We start from the raw sequence: 20473 nt of genomic DNA, 5'->3' as shown, positions 1-20473 counted from the left end.
CAGCATCTTTAACAGCACAAAGTGATAGGAGTCAAAATTAAGAACGAACAGCTTTTATAACTGTCGTCAAATAGCAGTAACTCTTGTTGCAGACCTAAGCAGAATTTATATAAATTAAACGGGGAAAAACAGGATTAATTCCAAGCAGCCTGTTCATTGTATTGGACCTATTTTTCAATACATCAAAGACAACATGCAAAAGACCTAAAGAGCCAACAAATATGGGGTTTTCTCCTAGTTATTTTTAGGGCTGCGGGCTTAAAATCCCTGAGAACTCGTTGATACGTATGTGGTGCTCCCCTAAACAAAGGGGGAAGATACATATGAACACATGAAAGTGTACCAAACCTTAAGCCATGAAATATGGCTGGAAGCCTAATGTTCTAGGTAATGGGCTACAGAAGGGACATGAAAAATAAAGGATAAAACCAAACAAATCAAAGACATAGGCAATAGAACAAAAGACAGATACTGGTAAGACATAAGAGCAGCTATGACAATTTTAGGTTGGATCAGGCTCCAGCCTTGTTAAAGTACGTGAAGAGGTCACAGCAATGTTACTGCTAGACCAAAGAAGTCCATGGTTGCAAGTCTTTGGGTATATGCATCCTTTCAATCTAAGCATGTCTTTGCATAACCTCTCAGAAGTATAAGTCTCTGATCTTTTTTAATAGATGTTTCAAAAGTGTGATGAAATTGGCTTGATATTTCTCAGTTTGTCGCTGAGAAAATGGTAAGAAGATTGTGTAGCGCTTTTGTGAAGCAAACCTACAGCCTTGCAGGAGAAGTGACAAAACTATTATTTCTATCTTCATGGAGTTACAGAATATCAAAACAAGTTATTGTTGGCATGAGAAGCTAGTGACTTGACATTTCAGGCTGATGTTTACTTGAGTGGATATCTTTTGAAAACATCTTAATAAAAGAAGCATTTCAAAGCTCTAACAAAGAGTCCTAAATCGGCCGAGACCTACAAAGAAACAAGCTTTAAAAATTCCATACTCTAAGAATCTGGTTACTTTAGACAACTCACTGCTGTAAAATCAGTTTGCAAACTATTGAGAAACCAGGATTCTAGGAAATTCTTCACATGCAACATTTGCTAGAATACATTAAATTTCACAGATACCTTCCAGCCTCCTTACCTCTTGTCCTGAAAGGTAGTATGCTGCTAGAAGACCGCCAATGAAGCGAATATTGACCTCAAAAACAGACACTTCGGAATTCTAGAACAGGAAGAAAGAGTAAATAATTAACCAACTCTCTAATCAAAGAAGAAAAAAAAAAATCATCAAGGCAGAGGCAAGTACGTACCCTAAACCAATCTGTATGCAAGGGTTTGTACTGTTTCAGTATCTAGATCCATACTGAAATTCCTGTGCACATCTTCACGACACCAAGTGATAATTCTAGTTACAGCTTGAACTAATTTTTAAAAATCAGATTAGCTTTTCTCCTGCTCTCTAATGATATTATCACCACAAAGTGCAATTAAAGTTGTTTGGAGATGGTGGGAAAGAAGGCAAGGACTACATATTTTCATAATTCAGCATCTCTTCTCTTACGTTTGAGCATAACACCAAAAATTCTGGGTTTACAGGATAAAGTAGAATAATAATTAGAGAATTCCTGTAATGTGTTTTCTTAACCTGAATTACCAATGTGCAATCTCAAATTCAGAGCTCCATTTTAACATAGTCTCTGTCTAGGAATAGCCTTTATGTATTTAATGTTATGACAACAAGTACTGCAAGACCACTGAGAAACTCAAGAGAATAAACCATTTTACTGCCTTCCTCTGCATTAATATCCTTGGGCTACATTCACCAGTATCTTTTGACTCATTTAACTCACTGAAAAATTAAGAGGAACTAGATAGTTTTAACATCTTTCTGCCTCCCTCTGCACCCTATTCACTCCTTTGCCTGCATACAGCCCACCTGTCTCCCCCATAAACTTCTCTTCATTCAACCCATTAGACACAGAAATGTAGTTTTATTAAAAGATTTTGAGATGAGGGAGACTTTTCCTTTTATACAGAAAAGTCACTACAATGTACACTGTAGAATTTGACCCACCAATTAGCACACAGTTGAAATGATACTTATAGGTATGTCTTCCCTTCCACACTATTTCTACGGCACCTGTGGTTATATCATGCATTTTGCTTGTATCCAAAGTAAATGCATTTTGCACATATTACTTATTTCAGAAAGATGATATGAATACTTTAAAGATTATATGAATACTTTAAATATTTCCTCAAATAGCGCTGATGATTGAAAGCCTAAAGTTTGAAATACTCCAAAACACAGGTTTTTAGTAAAAGACATATTTTTATTCACATACAGGTGATACAAGAAAAATATCAAAAATGCAGCATGCGATTCCACTTAATACCTATTAAAGTCATGAATTACACAAGCAGTGATACAGTGTAGAGTGAAACCAATGATTTCTATTTCCCAGTAAAAGAATCCAAGAGGAACAAATTTATGTATTTATTTATAAACTTCAAACAATATAAGGAAATTACTCAAGTCTGGTGTATACATAAGACAACTCATTAACCTTCAGGAATGTTTTTTTGGTAAGTAGGAAGCTGTACTTGAACCCCAGTGGGTCATGTAAATTTCTTTGACCCAAATCCTAGATTAGTTCTACAAATTTATAGTGAGATTGCCTCAGATCAGACAAAAGTTGTGAAAGTAATTTAGTTCACCCTCATAATGGTACCATTATGTCTATGCTGCCTCCGATATATTTAGTCTTCCGTTTTAGACTGAATAATAATCTGACACTAACTGAAAAAAGCAGAGTAGAATTTCTTTAATGTTTGCTAGACAGTCAATGTATAAAACAAAAGGAAAAAACTCAAACAAATGATTTCTGAAATGTAGGATATAATATAAAAACAACAGTAAAGCATCTGCTCAATTCTGACTGTATACCTACGTTTCATTTTGTGCATTACTGACTGAAAAATTATTTTTGGAACCACAGGGCAAGTCCAAGGATAGAAATAAAAATTCCGTCACAGAGTCTGTGACAGTCCCAAAATTAGTAATAAGTACACTAATCAATAAGGATAAAACAGAGCTATTTCTTCCATTTAACACTTCCAAACCCTGCACACACGAGGAATGTCAGATGCTATATGACCAACTGGGAAATTCTTGTGATAGATTCAGAACCTGTAGGCAAACTAAGACAACTCAAGTGGCATTCTTCATGTTAAAACATCTTAAGGACAGGGAAGAAGAAGAGATTGTATTGTTAAGTAATTTACACACTGTGGTTTGGGGGGAAATTGTCTTTCACAGCTTGGTTACTTCCAACTACTATCTGCTAGTAAAGCCTCATCTTTCTGCCTTCATTTCTGAGGCCCTGTTGGTTCTCACTGACCACTTTCCCTTTCTTCCATTATCCAATTACAATTTGTACTTTGAAAATAACATATATAGATGTATCTTTACTTATAATTAAAGTGTGAAAAGATTGGGGTGGGTTTTTTTTCAAAATAAAGTTACAAACACAGAGAACTTCACTAAAGCTTGCATCTGAACTTCTGATACTTTGAATCATAAGCTTTTTAAGTTCCAGCTGAAAGACCTCTTCTGTCTCCCCCCAAGAGGAACCCTGTGAAAAGGACTAGAGAAATATTAGGGCAAGCTCTACTCACCACACTGAAATCAAGGTTTTTGTCAATCCACTCTTGTCCTTCTCTGAATTCATCGTGAAGCCCCATGATATAAAGAGTATCCAATGCATCTACTATGGTAGCACCCATTTGTGAGTTTCCTAAGGCAAAAAGAAGGATTTATATTACAAGTGATTATTTCATTACTTTTCTTAAACGTCACAAGCATGAGAAAATAACCCAAGCAGTAGCAAACCAAAGTTACTACAAAGATGACAGCACAAAGAATAATCAAAATGAGCAAGGAATTAGCAGCTACGTAAGAGGATCACACTTTTCTTTCAAAGCATCAGTCCTCTGGCACAGTTTGTCTTCTGGGGAGAAAAGACGACTAAAGATAGAAAAAAAAAACCCTTTTCATCTGCTTTCCTAACCTGAACATGAGCAACTGTACTTTGACACAAAAAAAAGGAGAGAAAGACATTCAGCTTCAAAAAGCTATTAGGAATTCTAGGACAGAAGTGTTAAAAAAAAGCATATGCAAGATAAAGCAATCTGTATTTGCAGTAATGCCTTGCATTTCCTAACATTTACTGCTAAAACATTCAAATTTTAGCAATTATGGAAGCTACCTAGTCACTGAAAGCATGGACTGATGAGCAGGGCTGCCCTGGCTTAGCTTGACTGATAAAGCCCGCAGCCCCAAGATGTTCACGGCACTGCCTGCAGGGACCCACACTCTGAGGTGCTAATGGACTCCTGAATTGTCACCATTTAAAGTGGAGCATTTAAAGCCCAACAAAAATCAATGGTGCTCTACCCTAAAACACCATTCACTTGAAATAGTAGCAATTTAGGATTGACTGATGAGTGACTCATCGGTTTGTACAAGGGAGATAGGGTGAAGAGGTGGCGAGCCACCGACCATGTTAGCCTTGACCTCCTCAGGCCCTCCCAACCTAAGCTGTTGCCCTTAGCAGGCAGAGGTCTTTGTTTCTAGAGGAAAACAAGAATTACCATGGGTTTATTTATTTTCACGAAGTGTATAAAACTTCCTACACACTAAGAAAGTAGCCCAATTTCACTGTTCATACCAGTATTCTATAAAACAGTAAAATAACTTTATGATTAACAATTTAATGACAGTAGTCTCCTAACAAGCCAATTTTATTTTTTTAATGTGCTTTTCATCCATAATGGAATTTCTACAGCACAGTGTTCCTGCTTGGTTGTTTCTATTCATTCATTTCTGATTTTTACATGTTTAGAGATTTTTTTTTTTCCCCTCAAGCATAACAATAACTGAATGAAGCCATCACCCTCATTGTATTTCTTTCATATAAATGACTGATACTTACATGCAAGCTTAATTCCATTTTCAGAGATCTTTCCCCGAATAATAAAAATTAAACACAACAGTCTCTATGATAAAGTAATCACCAACCAACTTCTTCAAAAATAGCCGTGCATCTGTTTTAACTAATTTAAACTAGATATGGAAAGCCTTAAGTCAGTGGTGTTTGTTAAGAATATTCAAGTACATATTGGGACATGCTACCTTTCACAAGATTAATTAAAAAGACATATCCTTTGATGAATTGGCCACCAGGCATACCTGTAACTCTCAGGAAATTAATTCACCGTGGTGCATAAGTACTGTAAGGTTTAACACCTTCAGCCAAGTGACAAATTCCATTGCTTGTGCTGAAGTGGAGGTCGCTTTGAGCAGAGCTACAGCATGCACTTAACTTCATACCTTTTCATAAGCATAATGTGACAGTTATCTAATTTATCACTTCAAAAATATGCAAATCAGACCACGACACAAGGACTAACCAGTGTTAGCTGACAAAGTATTTCTGACGTAAAGGTACAATGTGTTACACTGCTATGGCACTCTGTTCCTTTATTTAAACCACATTGATAACATTTTCAAATACACAGGGTGTTTGAAAGAATAGGGATACATAGCCTTGGGAAATCCTGAAAGCTCCTCTTGTAATAGTTTCAAAAAATAAAAACCTTCTAACTTAAACACAGTGATAACCATGTCAGTAAGCTCTCATATTCTATAATGGGCATGGGGTGAGGACAATACATTGCATGGGGATGGATTGGTGTGTCGTTGTGTCCCCCCACCCCAGAAAAAAGTTCACACGCCACTGTACAATCATCCACAGTTTTCTAGATCTCAGAAGTATACTCCAGTGCTTACAAGAGGGGACAGCACTATGTTGGGCACAAGAATATCTGCTTTCCAGCCTTCCGGAAAATATCTTTAAAAATAGATGTTTAAACAACCTTTTTCATGGAGTGCTCTGCACAGAACCATGAAAGAAGGGCTATGGAAATGCAAAAGCCCATGATTATTTTTGCCATCCCACAAATCCAATAGATGCACCCAGACAGAGACTGAGATCAAAAAGCCCAGAAGTGCTGGAACAGAGCTCTTTCCAGAGTGGAGCAAAAACGCCCATGGTTTCCTAACACATCCCATAGTGACGGAACAATATGACTTCACCAAATACAGACAAGAAATTTGCTTTAATCCTCACAGTGTTAAAATGAGCCCTCAACCTCATATATAGAAATCCCACCTAAACTTGTAGTCCCCAATAGGGATTAACTGACAACCTGTCTCATAGAAGATCCAGTGTTGTTTGCAGCCACAGAAATAAACGCAGTCCGATAGAGCAAAACAGACTTGCTCAGCATTTTTTGCCCCTAAGAGTCAATTAAAGACACAGGTTCATACTCTAAGATTTTGTCTGGGCCACACTACAATAGTTTGTTGAAGCTCTCCCTCCTGCTGCCTTTTTGTCCCTTTGTCTCATCTTTTACATCTGTCTTTCCTACACCCACAAACATCCAACAAAACATTACTGAGCAAAACCCCTTCTGCTCACACATGCCTCTTCCCTGAGCAGTGACGGGTGCCTGTTTCTGAGATGCAGATCAGTATGGTTATAGCTTCTAGATTCCATGTGAGAGCTCAACTGTTTCTCACCATGGTCTCCTAAGGATAGTATTTATATCCCAACCCATAATAAATTACTCATTTTTCTTGTTTCTTATACATAAGTAGGCTATTTCAACCAAATTTGGTTTATTTTTCCTTTTTCTTCTTAAACATATGGTAACTAATCCTAACTGCACACCAGCACTTCTTCCTTGACGAAGACTCAGATGAACAATAATTGGTTTTTAAACTTTTTTGGCTGAACAAATTTCTAAAAGGTCAAGAGATGACAAGTCAATATTTTGCAACAGATTGTCTACCCAGTCTTCTTCCTTTAGTGTCAATCAGGCAGCACAAAGCAAGCTAATTCCCTCCTCCTGGCCATTGAAGGGGAAGAGTCCAAAATGCAGAGTTCATACCCAGAAGCCCTGTGCCTACAAGAATAGAGGGCAGAGCTGGACATAAGGCAACACAGAGGACAAAAGACTTAACATAAAACCTTGGCTGACCCATGTTGCAAGATAGGTACAACTTAAAACCATTTGTGGGCTACACTAGGTTAGGTTAGAGAGTAAACTTAATTAACTGCTCTCAGCTTCTTTCTTGGAGGACTATGTGGAGAGGATGTAATTCTTAATTTGTTTCTAAATAACAGGTTCCACTGAATTCCTTTGTATCTGCTGAGGTCCACAACCTAACCAGAACAGGCAATGATGTTGTCATAGCTGTCCTCCTTCATCTTAAAATGCAGTGCACTACCAGCAAGGCAGCGGCTGAAATCTAAAGCAGGAAGAAACAGCAAGTGTTCAAAGATCACTGGCCTGCATTGGTCACTCGTGGTGCTACAGGGAAAACAGACTACAATGGATAGGCAGCTGTACTTCCCCCTTTTGATGCTGATACAAACCATTCAGTCTAAAGTCACAAAGACAAATAATTTTCCGTTCGTAATAGAGTATGTTTTTTTCCTTTCATAGCCATGCTAAGATCCATAAATTTCGCCTTAAAGGACAAGAGGATAGTCTTAATGGACTTAAACTGCAGAGGGTGTAACTTGAAAAGGAATAAAGTAACTCTAAACAGTGAGATAATAGTTTAGAGGGGTATACACTGCTTACTACCACCTCAACCAGTCCGATCTATTATTGCTCCAAATACAGAGAGCGCAGATGTCTCATTGTGGTGAAAAAGGCTATAAAACAATTAAATTATAAGAGAAAATAACACTTCTCCTAGCTGAAGGCACTCCTCCCAGGATCTGCCTCTGTTCAATACAAAGGCTCGGTTGGTCATGTTGCGTAAGATAATAACTGATTCCAAAAGGGCTCAGTTTTACAAATGTCAGATTAGGAAGTTTCCTCTACATATAATTATAGTTCTAGTTGATTGAGCTCCAAATTTAATGAAGTTTGCCTAATGAATGCAATGCTCATTCTTCTAAATAAAACAGAACATCCATCATGAGCTAATGGAAGGAATTTAGCAATGAAATAGCTGAACTATTAACAAAATCATGCACACTCTCATTAAGCAAGCGTATTATTCTAAAGGACTGCAAAATAGTAAGTCAGATTTATATTTAGGTAGACTTCAGTTTCCTGAGATTAGACAAATAATTCTTTCACTTGATAGCACATAAATCTACAGTCTGAAATATCTAGCAAATCATATGACTGCGTGTAAACAGCAGGGCCATTAAAAGAAAAATGGTCTTCCTAGCTAAGATTCTTTCAGTATGCCGAAGCGTTAGATGAAGAACTGGTTTATTTATACCATTTTAAAGTCTCACAAGAGACTATCAAAGTACGGGGAGACAGATCATCGTCATTTGTTCCATGACAAAAGGAATATGAAGAAAATAAATAGCCCATTTTCATTATATCATAAGTATAGAGATTTAGAAAGTCTGATACCAGCTACAGGGTTGCTTAGAGTATTTATTAGCAGAAGAGACTACAAGCAGTGAGGTACTAGAGAAAATATGTGAACTAGCATAGATCAAATACAATCAGAGAAGACTATGAAAATTTGACACACAGACATGTTATGTAAATAAGGAAAAAGATGACAAATTAAAACTCTACCCCAGCAAACTGAAGTCATGCACTCCGAGTTGAAAAGTAATAATCAAATAGGTGCTTCACAGAAACTTTGATTATTTGACCCATCACCCATACCTACTCCTTTCTTCAAAAGGTATACACCACACACAAATCTCATTACTTCTTCCGAAAAACACTTCCATGGGGGCTTTCATTAGCCTGAGTTGAGGGCTGAGCAGGTGTACTGGGCCTGGCTGGGATGGAGTTAATTTTCTTCACAGCAGCCTGTACGGTGCTGCATTTTGGATTTGCGACTAAAACAGTGTTAATAACACACCAGAGTTTTGGCTATTGCGGAGCAGTGCTTGCACAGCATCAAGGCTTTCTCTTTTTTTTCTCCTCCGCTTCCCCACAGTGAATAAGCCAGGGGTGGGCAAGAGGCTGGGAGGGGACAGAGCCATGACAGCTGACCCAAACTGACCAAAAGGATACTGCATACCATATAACGTCACGCTTCGTGATAAAAGCTGAGTGTGGGGGGGTAGTCTGGCAGGTAGCCATTCCTTGGGGACCATCTGGGCTTCAGTCTGCTTGTGGTAGGTGGCAAGTGATTGTCTTTGCATTACTTCCTCCCTCTCACCCCTTTCCTTCACTTACTAGACTATCTTTATCTCAACCCTTGGGTTTTCTTGCTTTTGCTCTTCCTATTCTCTCCCCTGCCTCGCTCGGGAGAGAATTTTCCTTCTTTCCCTTTCACCCTCTCTCTCTCTGTGCTCTAATACTCTTGTGTTACAAGTGTCTTACAACACACTTGGCATCTATCCAGAGACCAGTCAGATAAGTAACAAACCTGAAGGAAACACAGCCTATTCAAATGGATATCTCATTACCAAAATGCATGCTAGGTCAGAGCAGGGCTGCTACAAAGTCAAGGAAACCAGCGTGAGTGGAAAAATTACCATGAGGCCACTCTGCCTCCAAGGAAAGTCATATGCAATAGGCCTAATAGGTGCGTGTAGCCATTCTTACTCTTCTACCTTATGCAGTGACCGAAAAGGAAATATTTTATTATTAAGCAGAGAAGATAGCAGATGAAAGATCCAAAAGTGGGATGCTCATCAGTTTCTTTACAATCAAGGTAGGGTTTTAATATTTCCTAAACAAGTGACAAAATCACACAGGAATCTAATAGAGACTCTTCTTGTTTACAAGGACAGCCTGCGGATACCACCACCAGCTATGTTTTGAAGAAAGCTAAGGGAATTGGCAAGATCGCTTGAGGAAAAACAAGCGGTTGGATATCGTAAAAGCATTTGGGCCATTATTGAAGACAACTGCCTCTGTATCATACAAATAGCAAGTATCTCTGTGTCAAGCCATCCCTACTATGGAAAAATAAGTTATTTTAAACTCCAAAAAGCCAACTTCTCTTCATAAGCATTAGAAAGCTGGAATCTATAGTTAGTTATGTGAAGAGACTAGAGATTTGGGATGTAAGGAAATGGCTTTCACTTTCAAAACAGCATAGCTAATGGGATGATCATACTGATGGACAGAACCATAACATACAAACAGACCTCGTGTGCCAGAAATAGTATTGGTCTCAGTCACTCATATCCAGTTCTGGTTTTTTTCAGGGCCCTGGACAGACATCATTTATGGAAGCAGAACCTACTCCTACTGGTGCAGAACGCCTTTGATTACCGGTGTGTTTAATTTTTGGGGGGGGGAGGATCAGTTTGCAAAAGGAATCTAAGAGGACCAAAGTCTCGAGGGATAATTTAACTTAATTCCTAACTTCAGAGCAAGCCAACAACTGGGGTGTGCCCAAGCATAGAGCACAACCTCCCTATTCCATCGCAACAATTCCAGAAACAAGAAAGATGTAAAGTCTCCTCACGGAAGTATACCCTGGCATACTTTGAGCCTAAAAGATCAGTTATTTTTCACATAGACAGGTGTTTTAATCCCTAACAACAGAGTGAAAATGCTTCCTTGATAAACTCAGCCTGACATTAAATACAGAGTTATTATGGTCTTAAAAAAATAAATATTCTTGGTATTGATATTCTTGCTTGGCCAGCTTCAGAATGGCTGAAAAATGCAGACTGGGCAAGACTATACTGATCTAGGAAAAGGGTAGCAATCTCGACTCAAAAATATTCAAATAATTCAAGTTTTCAGACTGTAGCAACAGGATTTCTTAATGTGATAGACAATCACAGATGTGATAGAAAAATATATAACGTGAAAATTAAAAGCAAACAATTATCAACCCAGTTTTCTGTATCTCTAATGAGGCTCTGGCAATAAAGCTGCCACCACTAAAGCATACCACTTGTAAAATATCTTAATAACTCACAAGGAACAACATTTAAGAAAATTAATTAAACTTTTTAACAACAGAGTTTAATTCCACTGTGAAAACCAGTGCCTCAAAATCAGTCAGTGAAACCATACATTTCATACAAAACTGCAACATATGATTTCAGCTCAGCCATAAAATGCAATGAATAAGCCTTTAAGTATCCATGAAGAAACCAATTCCGTTTAACATTTTAGACTAATTAAAAAAGCAGAACAAAAAACTAAGCATGTTGATTGCTTAGTTCTGTTAAATTGCTGATAATAGACAACATGAAAACGAGTTCCTAATCTTTTTTACCAGACAGCGAAGTATTTTAGCATATGAATAACACTAAATAACCAATTGTAATGCTTTCCTTAATTTTATAAATGAGGAAGTAATGGGAGTGAAGCATTTTAGTGTGTGCTAGTTTTTGTTCTTTGAATATAAAAGTGGACCTGCAGGTAGATGTTATTAATCAACAAACTGCTGCTTAAATAGCTATGTCCTTAAGACCCAAATTTTAAAACTTTGTCTAAGAATTTATACTACAGTAAACCTTCCTCTTCTCTGCTCTTCACTTGATTGCTTCACTTTGCTCTTCAACTAAATCCTACACCACCCTTCAGCTTAATTCAAAATTCATACATGAGTTGAATGCAGTCCCTCTAGTATAAAGCCTGAATGCTCAAAACTAAATTTGAAAAGGGCTCAGCATATTAATACCAGACTGTTTCAATTTTCTACGTTTCTTTCAATCTTCTCGTCCTTTTCTTTTTTCCCCTCCTTATTTTGTTTGTAAGCACAAACACAAAACTGAATTACTGTCTGTGTGCAGACCATAATTAAGAACTATGATCTGAGTTAGTGGAAGCTGAAGACCTAATGATAACTGAAAGGCCGCGATGTCAGGAGAGGAAGATTAGGATGAGCTTCAAGAAAGAAAAGGAACGAGGGAGAGGAGATGGCATTAAATTGAGTAAAAAGAGGATAGAAGCATGTCAGAAGGGAGGCAAGAATAACAGGTGAGAAGTGAATGGTGATGGCAATCAGCCACACACATGAAACAGTCAATCAAAACTAACCAAAAATACAGATCTGGAGCAACTCCATTTTGAGAAACCAGGAAGTGGAAGATTGAAGCAAAGAGCATCTGTGAATGATGGCTCAGAAGGATGCAGAACCTAAATACAGACAGCAGCCAGTTAAGCCCAGCAGCAAGCAAAGCAAGATTAATATTTTACAGTAAATAAGAGAGCAAGATGTTCTCTGGACTTGAGTATAGTTGTGTGACCTGAGTGCAGAAATCTTATGCATGAAGCAAGCTAAGTACTGATCTTCCAAGACAGTAAAGATACAATTTCTTACAGATAATTGTAAGCTAAACTACTTTGTCAGCTAGGCAGTAGGAAGAGCATCACAAAAACCACACCTCTAACAGCCATCATGTCACATAAGCTTTTCCATCTTTAGATAATCAAAATCTTGGGCCACTTCCACACATTTTGGTCCAAACTACATTCTAAATTTTCTTTAAGACGGCTGAAAAGGAGCTAATTTCAGTTTGGTAGCCATAAAATTTCATCAGAATGGTGCAAAACTTGAGTGAACAATCTCCGATAGAAGACAAAGTGTATTAGGCACAAGCACAGTGCTGCACTCATGTGGTTGACCTGCTTCTGAATTACAGCTGCCTTGTACATCTGCTGGCTTCAGATGACAGCAAAGAGTACTCGCATCTGCCTCCCACTTTGTACACATGTCCATGTTGTTGTCCTTACCATATTTAGTTTTAGAGCTCAGTATGCCAATCCTTATTTAGTTGTTATGCCCGTTTACTTAATATTTTAACACAGTCCAAAATAGACTGCATTGCCTTAATTTAATTTTCTTATTACACCCTCTGTTCTTAATTCCAAATAAAAGGAAACAAGTTTAAATTCAGGAATAGCATTCTTACAACCTAAATAAATTCCCAAATCAAAACAAACATAAGTCCAAAGATTCCCAATGGGAAACAAATATATTTTTTTCCTCAGAGCAAACCATCTGGTTTATACGAGAAAAACAGGAGAGGACGCTATTAGAGAGAATAAAAATTCCCAATTTGAGCCTGAGCCCTGAACTCTGTTATGACTTAATTTCTTCATTGCCATTTGATGTAGATGTTTACCTCACTATTCTATAAGGCAGGTTACAGAAATAAGGTGTGTTTATCTAATTCCACTTTGCATCTGTAGGTCTCAATTTTTTTTTTAAAGGCAGAATTTTCAATCTTCTGAATAATGCCATAGGATTTAACATCATCAGTTCAGAAACATGTAAAAAAGCCACTGAGAACAACTGACCTAAATGTGTTGTACATGAGCTAATACAAACTGGGTGAGAAGAATTCAGTGGGAATACTGTATTATTAAAAAGAAGACAACAGCTGCTCATGGTGAATCTTCCTGATATGCATAGGCACACTTGTGACAGTTTAACAAAATAGCAGTAACATTCAAAAAATATTCTTAGCTAACCACAGTTGTCTTATCTATGGCACCAGTACCGTAACACAGTTAAGAAGGAATACACAGCCAGATTGCATCCTGCCTGCATACGTCTGCAAGTTTTGGAGAACCACTGTATTCTGAATAAACACCATGTCTATTGCAGTGAAGCAAAACAGTGTTTACAAAACACTATTTGCCCAATTAGCAGCAACAATCAGATGACAACTTGAAATTAGGTGAACTGAGGAAAAGTCAGAGATTTTGTAAGGGGAAGTCTTATCTTAGCATCAATGTTACAGTCTTTTTAAGAAGTCAACTTGCATATGGACAGAGAATATATACAGAAGGTATGTAAGAACATCCCATAACAAAGGCTCTTAAGAAAACTAACCTGCCACAGGATAAGAGAAAGTTGTTCTCATGCAGATGAATAATTGTTTAAAAGACAGGAAACAGTGTAAACAACCAATTATCATTGTGAGAGGAAACCACCAGTGGGATTCTACAGAGATGAATGCTTGGGCACATGCTTATTTATAAAATAATTTGAAAATATTTATAAATCATCATATTTATAAGTAATTCGGAAATACCATACACAGTGGATGAGGGTTTTTAAAAGGAATGCTACTGCACAAAAGCCACCCTATAGTGAGTTTCTAGACTCCATAAGGAGCCTAAAAGATGTAAAATACAATTATTAGGAAAGGAACAGTGCACAAAACCAAAAACAGAACAAAGTTTTAGTCTTCCTCTCAAAGAAGAAGGAAAAAAAAAAAAAAAAAGAACTTCAAAAGACACAAAGAAAGGAGATAACAATGTATAGGGTATGAAAAAACACATGTATGAGAAATGACTTAACAGACCAAGACTCTCCATGAAAGACAGGCACACAGCTGAGGGCATACGCAAACAAACTCATGAATGGCAAGGAAGAGATGAATTACGGGTTGTTTTTTTCCAATACCAAAACTAATCACCTAGGACAGTGAGCAGACTTCAAAACTAAAAAGTTTTCTATAGAATATAGAATCAAACTATGGAACCACTTGTACGGGTATCGATATGGCGGGTGCTCTTAAGTTTGCACAGACTCAAAAGCAGATTGGACAAAATCATGGAAAAACAAACTATAAGTAATTAAATAAACTTGCTGCCTCTGACTGCAGAAGCACTACAACTGCACAAACTTTTGTAAGCCTACAGAGTACTCTGGGAAACACTCACTCACTACAGGCTTTTCCTGCTCTTACATTTCTTCCCTAGGTACCTACCGTGAGCAATTTTTGGAGGATGAGTAATGATCATGTTTGATCTTTTGTCCAACCTGAAGGAATTCTTCTTGCGTTATCAGAACACTGTCCTAATTCCAGATTCAGCCAGCAATTCTTGAGAGTTATATTCTTTCTTAAAATTTTGTCTTTCAAAAAATTCGTGTTACTGGCCAAAAAAAAAAAAAATACACATTCAGTGTACCTATTATATTCAACAATGTCTTAGTGTAGTCACTCATTACTGATTTTGCAGAGGATACAGCTGCATAGGCCTGTCCTAAGGCCAGTTTCATTTACTTTAAAATTGAATAGAACCTGAAATACAGAGGTTGGGCTGACATTTGCATCATGAAATTACCTCTCTTTACTAGTTTGCATGAACAGATTTTCCTTCCCCTTTCATTCGCCACAGAAAAAGGCAACGATGAGTAGATTACTTGTGCATGTACAGTTAAGATAAAAACTACCGCTCACCAAGTATTCTTTTTCATCAAAACAACAAGAAGTCAAGAACATATTTGTTTACATATATACCTCATATTCCTTTTTTGTTTTCATTTATCCTCCACATGGATTCGGAAGCTGAAAACATGCACAGAAAGAGGATGCTGAGCAGAAGTTGTTTTTCCTGTCTGTCTCTTCATTAGGATTTTACAATGAGAAGATACCAGAAGTTTTTAGCCATATTTTCAAAAGGTCATCCCTCAGTCTTTACTTTAGGGTATATCATCTAGTTTCTTCCCAGTAAAAGTGTTTGTCTCCATAATGTTTATAAATTTGCAGGTTATTTGGCAGATTAAAAAAAAACCACACGGAAAAGCAAAAGGCCCACAAAACCTGACACCCTTGACACTCAACTATGTGAACTTCAAAAGTAAATGACAACTAATCAGATTACAGCAGATGATAGTGTCAGAGCAGCGTGAGAAGCCAGTAACTGTTACGATGACAGATGACAAAAATGTCTAATAAACTATGAATATTTTCCAGGGTAATCTGAAAAAACATCTGTTAAAGCATTTTCTTGTAGTGCTTACAAGAAATACTCCACCTCTTGTTTTCTAGACCACACGCAGGACAAAGAAGTTGCATTACTCTCCCAAGCTATACTGTACTTGCCAAAGGTATTGGAAAAACAGACTCCTTTGCCTGACTCAGCTCCTTCTTGCAACAGTCTCATAAAGGTATTGGAAAAACAGACTCCTTTGCCTGACTCAGCTTCTTCTTGCAACAGTCTCATGCCCTTGCAGTCTGACGAATGCATTTTCTCTGCAGGGCTTGGGAGCATCGCTGCTCCTGCTCTCCGGCACAGCAGCAAAATGCACTGTCAGATCTCCATTGCTTAGCAACACAGAGATCTGCCGCAAGAGCTTCCCACGCTGCGGCAGTGGGCAGCTGGCAGCTGGCTCAGCAACCTTCTCCCAGGTCATGGGGGTTCACCAGCAGCACTGGTAGCAAAAGCCTGAGACGGGCTGTGCAGCAAGCCAGGCAACAGAACTCACTCAAGAAGGTGGTAGAAACCATGTAGTTCACTGGCAAGTTAAAAAAATACAGCTCGCTAGGTGTCCCAACTGAATCCTTGAGTTGTTGCCTTGGACACATCTTGCTCGTTAACCAACGCACACCTCAAAATTTCATTTTTCCATACGTATAAAGCAGCAGCACATTATGTTGATGACAATGAACGTGCCGGCAAAACATCCCTGATCAAAGAGAGAAGAGTTGTATTTGGTCATGTTAGGGAAGAGATATGGCACTGCATTGCAGCCTTGAGGCTCTACTAGGTAATACAAATGCAATCACAATGTGACTTCACTGACAATTTTCCCTTCCTCCCAGAATACAACATCCCAAGACAGAGCCTGCAGACATCACAGATTAAATTGACCATTTGCATGGCATGTGAGATAAGAGAACAGGAGAGGCATGAAAGCAGTATAGATGTGTGAGACAGTTCTAGTGTAACAAAACACAAAATAATAATTTCATTAAATCCCTGTGCATGAGAATGGGCATGTCTGTATGGAAGCATCTACAACTTAAAAACTCCACATCGTTATTCCTTAGGAAAGATCTTTTCACACCCTTCAAAACATATCTAGACATATATCTGTTTATGTATGTAGACATTATCAGATCATGTTCACATAATGCAGCTCATCACTAGACAGAATACGTCCAAATGCAAGGTTTAGAAATGCGCTGCTAGTAATATGGGAAGTTTACAATTTTGCAAGAGTTTGTATCATTACTTTGTCATGTACTTATTACCTGACAAACTGCACATCATCACTTTATTCTTAGGTAGTTAACATTACAAAAAAAGAAAAAACCCCACAAATTTCAAAACTCTTATTTCAGAAAGCATCAAGTAAGATGACTGCCCATGATTTCTAGTTTTGCCGAGGGCGATGTTCTGAGTTGCCCAAGACTGTGGTCTTATTTTTTTCTTTTTTTTTTTTTTTTTCCCTTGAAGTCATTCAGGTTCTCAAAAAAACATTGTTTTAAAAAAAAAAGATTTAAGACTGATACAAACCCAGTAGTACAAACTGCTCAATTTAACTCACAATAAAGTGTCTTCAAAGCTTGTGCTACGGTAGTTAGTTCATAAGATACTGAAATAAAAGACGCCACAAATATACATAATTTAAAACTCTGAAGCATATCTGGATTGAGTAATTTTAATGGTGTTTCCATAAGATGTTCGCCTAGGGGTCACCAAACAAGTGCAGGGACAAATCATCTTTAAACAGCATGCTTCAGATGGTTACTCTGATCCTCAAAAGCAAATCCAATCAGATTTCATTACAGCGAGAGAATCCGACAACACCATCCACTAAACCCAGACAACCTTCTGAAGTAAGGCTCAGTGTTTGTCATGCTTGCTCATTATCTTACATGCATCATTTTCCATCAGCCTTTTCTCTTCACCCTTTGTGTTCTAATGAGAACTTGACCCAAACCCCATACAACCCCACCTCTGCAGTGATGCCCTGTGGCTGTCAACAAATTATTCCAGCAATTTAAGCAGCCCAACAAATAAGTTAACTTTTTTTTTAGCTTAGCTGCCACAACCACTAGCAGAGCTGCAAATAAAAATTTAAACTGGAAAGAGAAATTATATCTCTCTGCTATACTTTCTCCTTGAATTTTATACTTTATTTTATCTTATAGGATAGGAATAAATAACAAATCTTGAGATTACCAGCCCTTTCAAAGCCAGACAACTTTCACAAAAATAGGAGCAAGTTATCACCCTGCTTCACCAATACAGAACCTATAAAGGTTTGTTTATGTCATCTAAATGTAAATCTCTTTAAAAGCCCACCAATTCCCAGTCATACTTTCCCAAAGCAGCCATACTACTAATGCTGTGACCCAGCTGTTGAAGAGGTACCATTCAAGATTTTAACTACTGACTGACTACACAGTTTGATAGGCAACACTTTTAGCAGGTTCCGCTTTACAATTTACAGTCACCAGGTCAGACATCTTGAAAAGACTGGCAAGAGTTTCTAGCTGCAGGTCAACTAAAGCAACCCCAGCAGGTTTTGTTATAAAAGTCAAACTAATAATTGGGGCAGCCCACAAATGTTCTTGCTGGCATGATTCAGTGAGGCACAGAGCATCTTGCTTTAAAGTTTATCACCTTTCCTTATTTTTTTAATGACTTAAAACTAAGATTTATGAGAGCAGAGCAGGCCACCTCCTCTCCCCTCCTCTGACCCCAGCCTGAACCCTGCTAGATCTTGTGATGCTGGGAACGCTGATGCTCCTCTTGGCATAGATACAGTATAAACTGCTTCGGAAGGAAAGGGGAGTCCAACAGGGAAAAGATTAATGGCTTATTTGCCTTCTAAATTGAATCACGTTTACCTCACTTGAGAGGTATCAGTAAATCTGATTTCCCAAAGATTCGTGCAAAGGGTTGCAGCGTCAACCAGTGATACCACCTCCTTGCTCAATCTCACAGATGTGCTATGAATTGAAATGGAAATACAACAGACCGCAGTGATGGCAGAAAATAGATGGTCAAACCATCTTTGAGATTAATAATAAAAACAGGTTTTGCTGAGCAGCTTTTTACTAAAAATAGCATCAGATTTCAGAAAGAATTTTGTAATGCTTCTATAAAGGCAAATACCGCTGGGAATGGTGTCATTATCAGTAACAGAGATTGGTGAAGTACTAGCAATAACAATACAGCCTAGACAGTCCTTGGCACAAGGACCAATTTTTTTCCCCCTCCTCATCAACCACCCACCAGATCAACAATAAGGCTTGGTATACACTGGAGACTATGTATTTCAGAAAAGTTTTTCATATGAAATAGCCTTGAACAGAGCAATCGTAACACGATATGGCTAAAAATTAAATGGCACAAAATAGCATCCTTTTTAAAAGACAAACACTTAGGGAATTGGCTGCTAAAGTTAGTTGGAATAAGAGGATTAGAAACTTGAATGTGGAAGAAGCCTGCAATTTCTTTCAGACAGCAATGCCAAAATTCTAAAGAATAAGCATTCCAAAGAATAAGCACCCCAAGGAGAAAAAAGTACAAGTCTTCCAGACTCATTAGGAGTAAGCAGAGGAGGAATGGAAAGAAAAAAGAAAATAAAAGACTAGAGTAAAACTATAATTCAAAATTGCTTCAAAATATTGTGTCAGTCACATCAAAAACAAACATTAGAAAAACGTTTTCCTGCCATATAAAGAAAAAACCTCACTTCATAGAGAGTCTGGGTTACAAACCAAGGCTGGTCTAAATTATACTTGGCAAATTAGGCAACAGAATTGCATATAAATTCAACAGCAAAGACAACATGATCATACAGGTGAACATTTTCACAAAGATTTTCACTGTCAGACCCAACTTCACCAGCTGGAAAAAATATAAAGGAAAGCCATGAATAAGAGATAACATAAAACTAAATCACAGGAAGCTTCAGAAGAAATTTTTCTAGTAGAAATGAAAGCAGTGCCAATGTACAAGGTAGCAAAGAGAAATTATCTTAGAATACTACACAATACTCTCCGGGAACTTAAGAAATGTCCTTCTGTCTGTCATGGCAGAAGCCTGTTGCTCTGGTCTTCCCTTCAGCCTCACACTCTCTCCTTGCACCATGCTCAGTCCTGGCTGCGTCTTAGACACTTCCATTTCACTCTTCAAACTCCTCATCCAGCCCAGATGCTTTTTTCTCCTGAGCATGCTAACTTGCTCATCTTCCCTCCCCCCCCCAGACAACTCCACCTGACCTAGTCATTTTCTTTATAAAGGAATATAAAGTGAAACAAGTATCAGCCTCCACACCATACTGCAGTGTAAGAAACCAGGTTCCAGTGCATGACCAAAAGCCATCAATGTCAGGCTCCAAGGGGTTTGCTTGCAATAAAGGTAAACAGTCCTTATTGCAGACAGGGCTTGTACAGAAGCTGAAATTATTCTCCTCTGGATTTAAGTAGACTTCTGTGCACCACAGGCTTGGGGGGAGGGGGTTTATTTGTGGGCGGTTTATTGGTTTTGTTTCTTTGTTTTTAAGTATTTAACTCAGAAAACTTAACTCAGAGGCTCTCCTTCCATTGCTGGGAGCAAGGGAAAGGAGCAGTGCGCCTAATTCAAGTTCTCCTCCCCTTCTCTATGTCCAGCACTTAAGGTTGAAGTTCATCATGCAAATAAATTTGATGAAAAACTGTTTGGATATAAAGAAAATCATTT

The 20473-nt window shown here is 38.0% G+C and overlaps 1 protein-coding gene across 1 annotated transcript in view; it reads right to left on the bottom strand.

The window, feature by feature from the left end:
- Window positions 1-244: 244 nt before the first annotated feature.
- The window catches only part of LOC104082195 (mannosyl-oligosaccharide 1,2-alpha-mannosidase IB-like), a gene marked incomplete at its 5' end in the record, with an annotated part of 67180 nt that continues 46951 nt past the window's right edge, over window positions 245-20473 (bottom strand). The window contains 3 exons of the mRNA XM_009585215.1: window positions 245-300; window positions 1130-1226; window positions 3683-3801. Coding sequence (XP_009583510.1) covers window positions 245-300; window positions 1130-1226; window positions 3683-3801 — 272 coding nt within the window. The remainder of the gene's footprint in view (window positions 301-1129; window positions 1227-3682; window positions 3802-20473) is intronic.

The sequence above is a fragment of the Fulmarus glacialis genome, unplaced genomic scaffold (genome assembly GCF_000690835.1).
Source record: "Fulmarus glacialis isolate BGI_N327 unplaced genomic scaffold, ASM69083v1 scaffold15689, whole genome shotgun sequence".
NCBI classification, from domain to species: Eukaryota; Metazoa; Chordata; class Aves; order Procellariiformes; family Procellariidae; genus Fulmarus; species Fulmarus glacialis.
The sequence above is the reverse complement of the archived record's forward strand: the minus strand, read 5'-3'. Positions and strand labels throughout refer to the sequence as shown.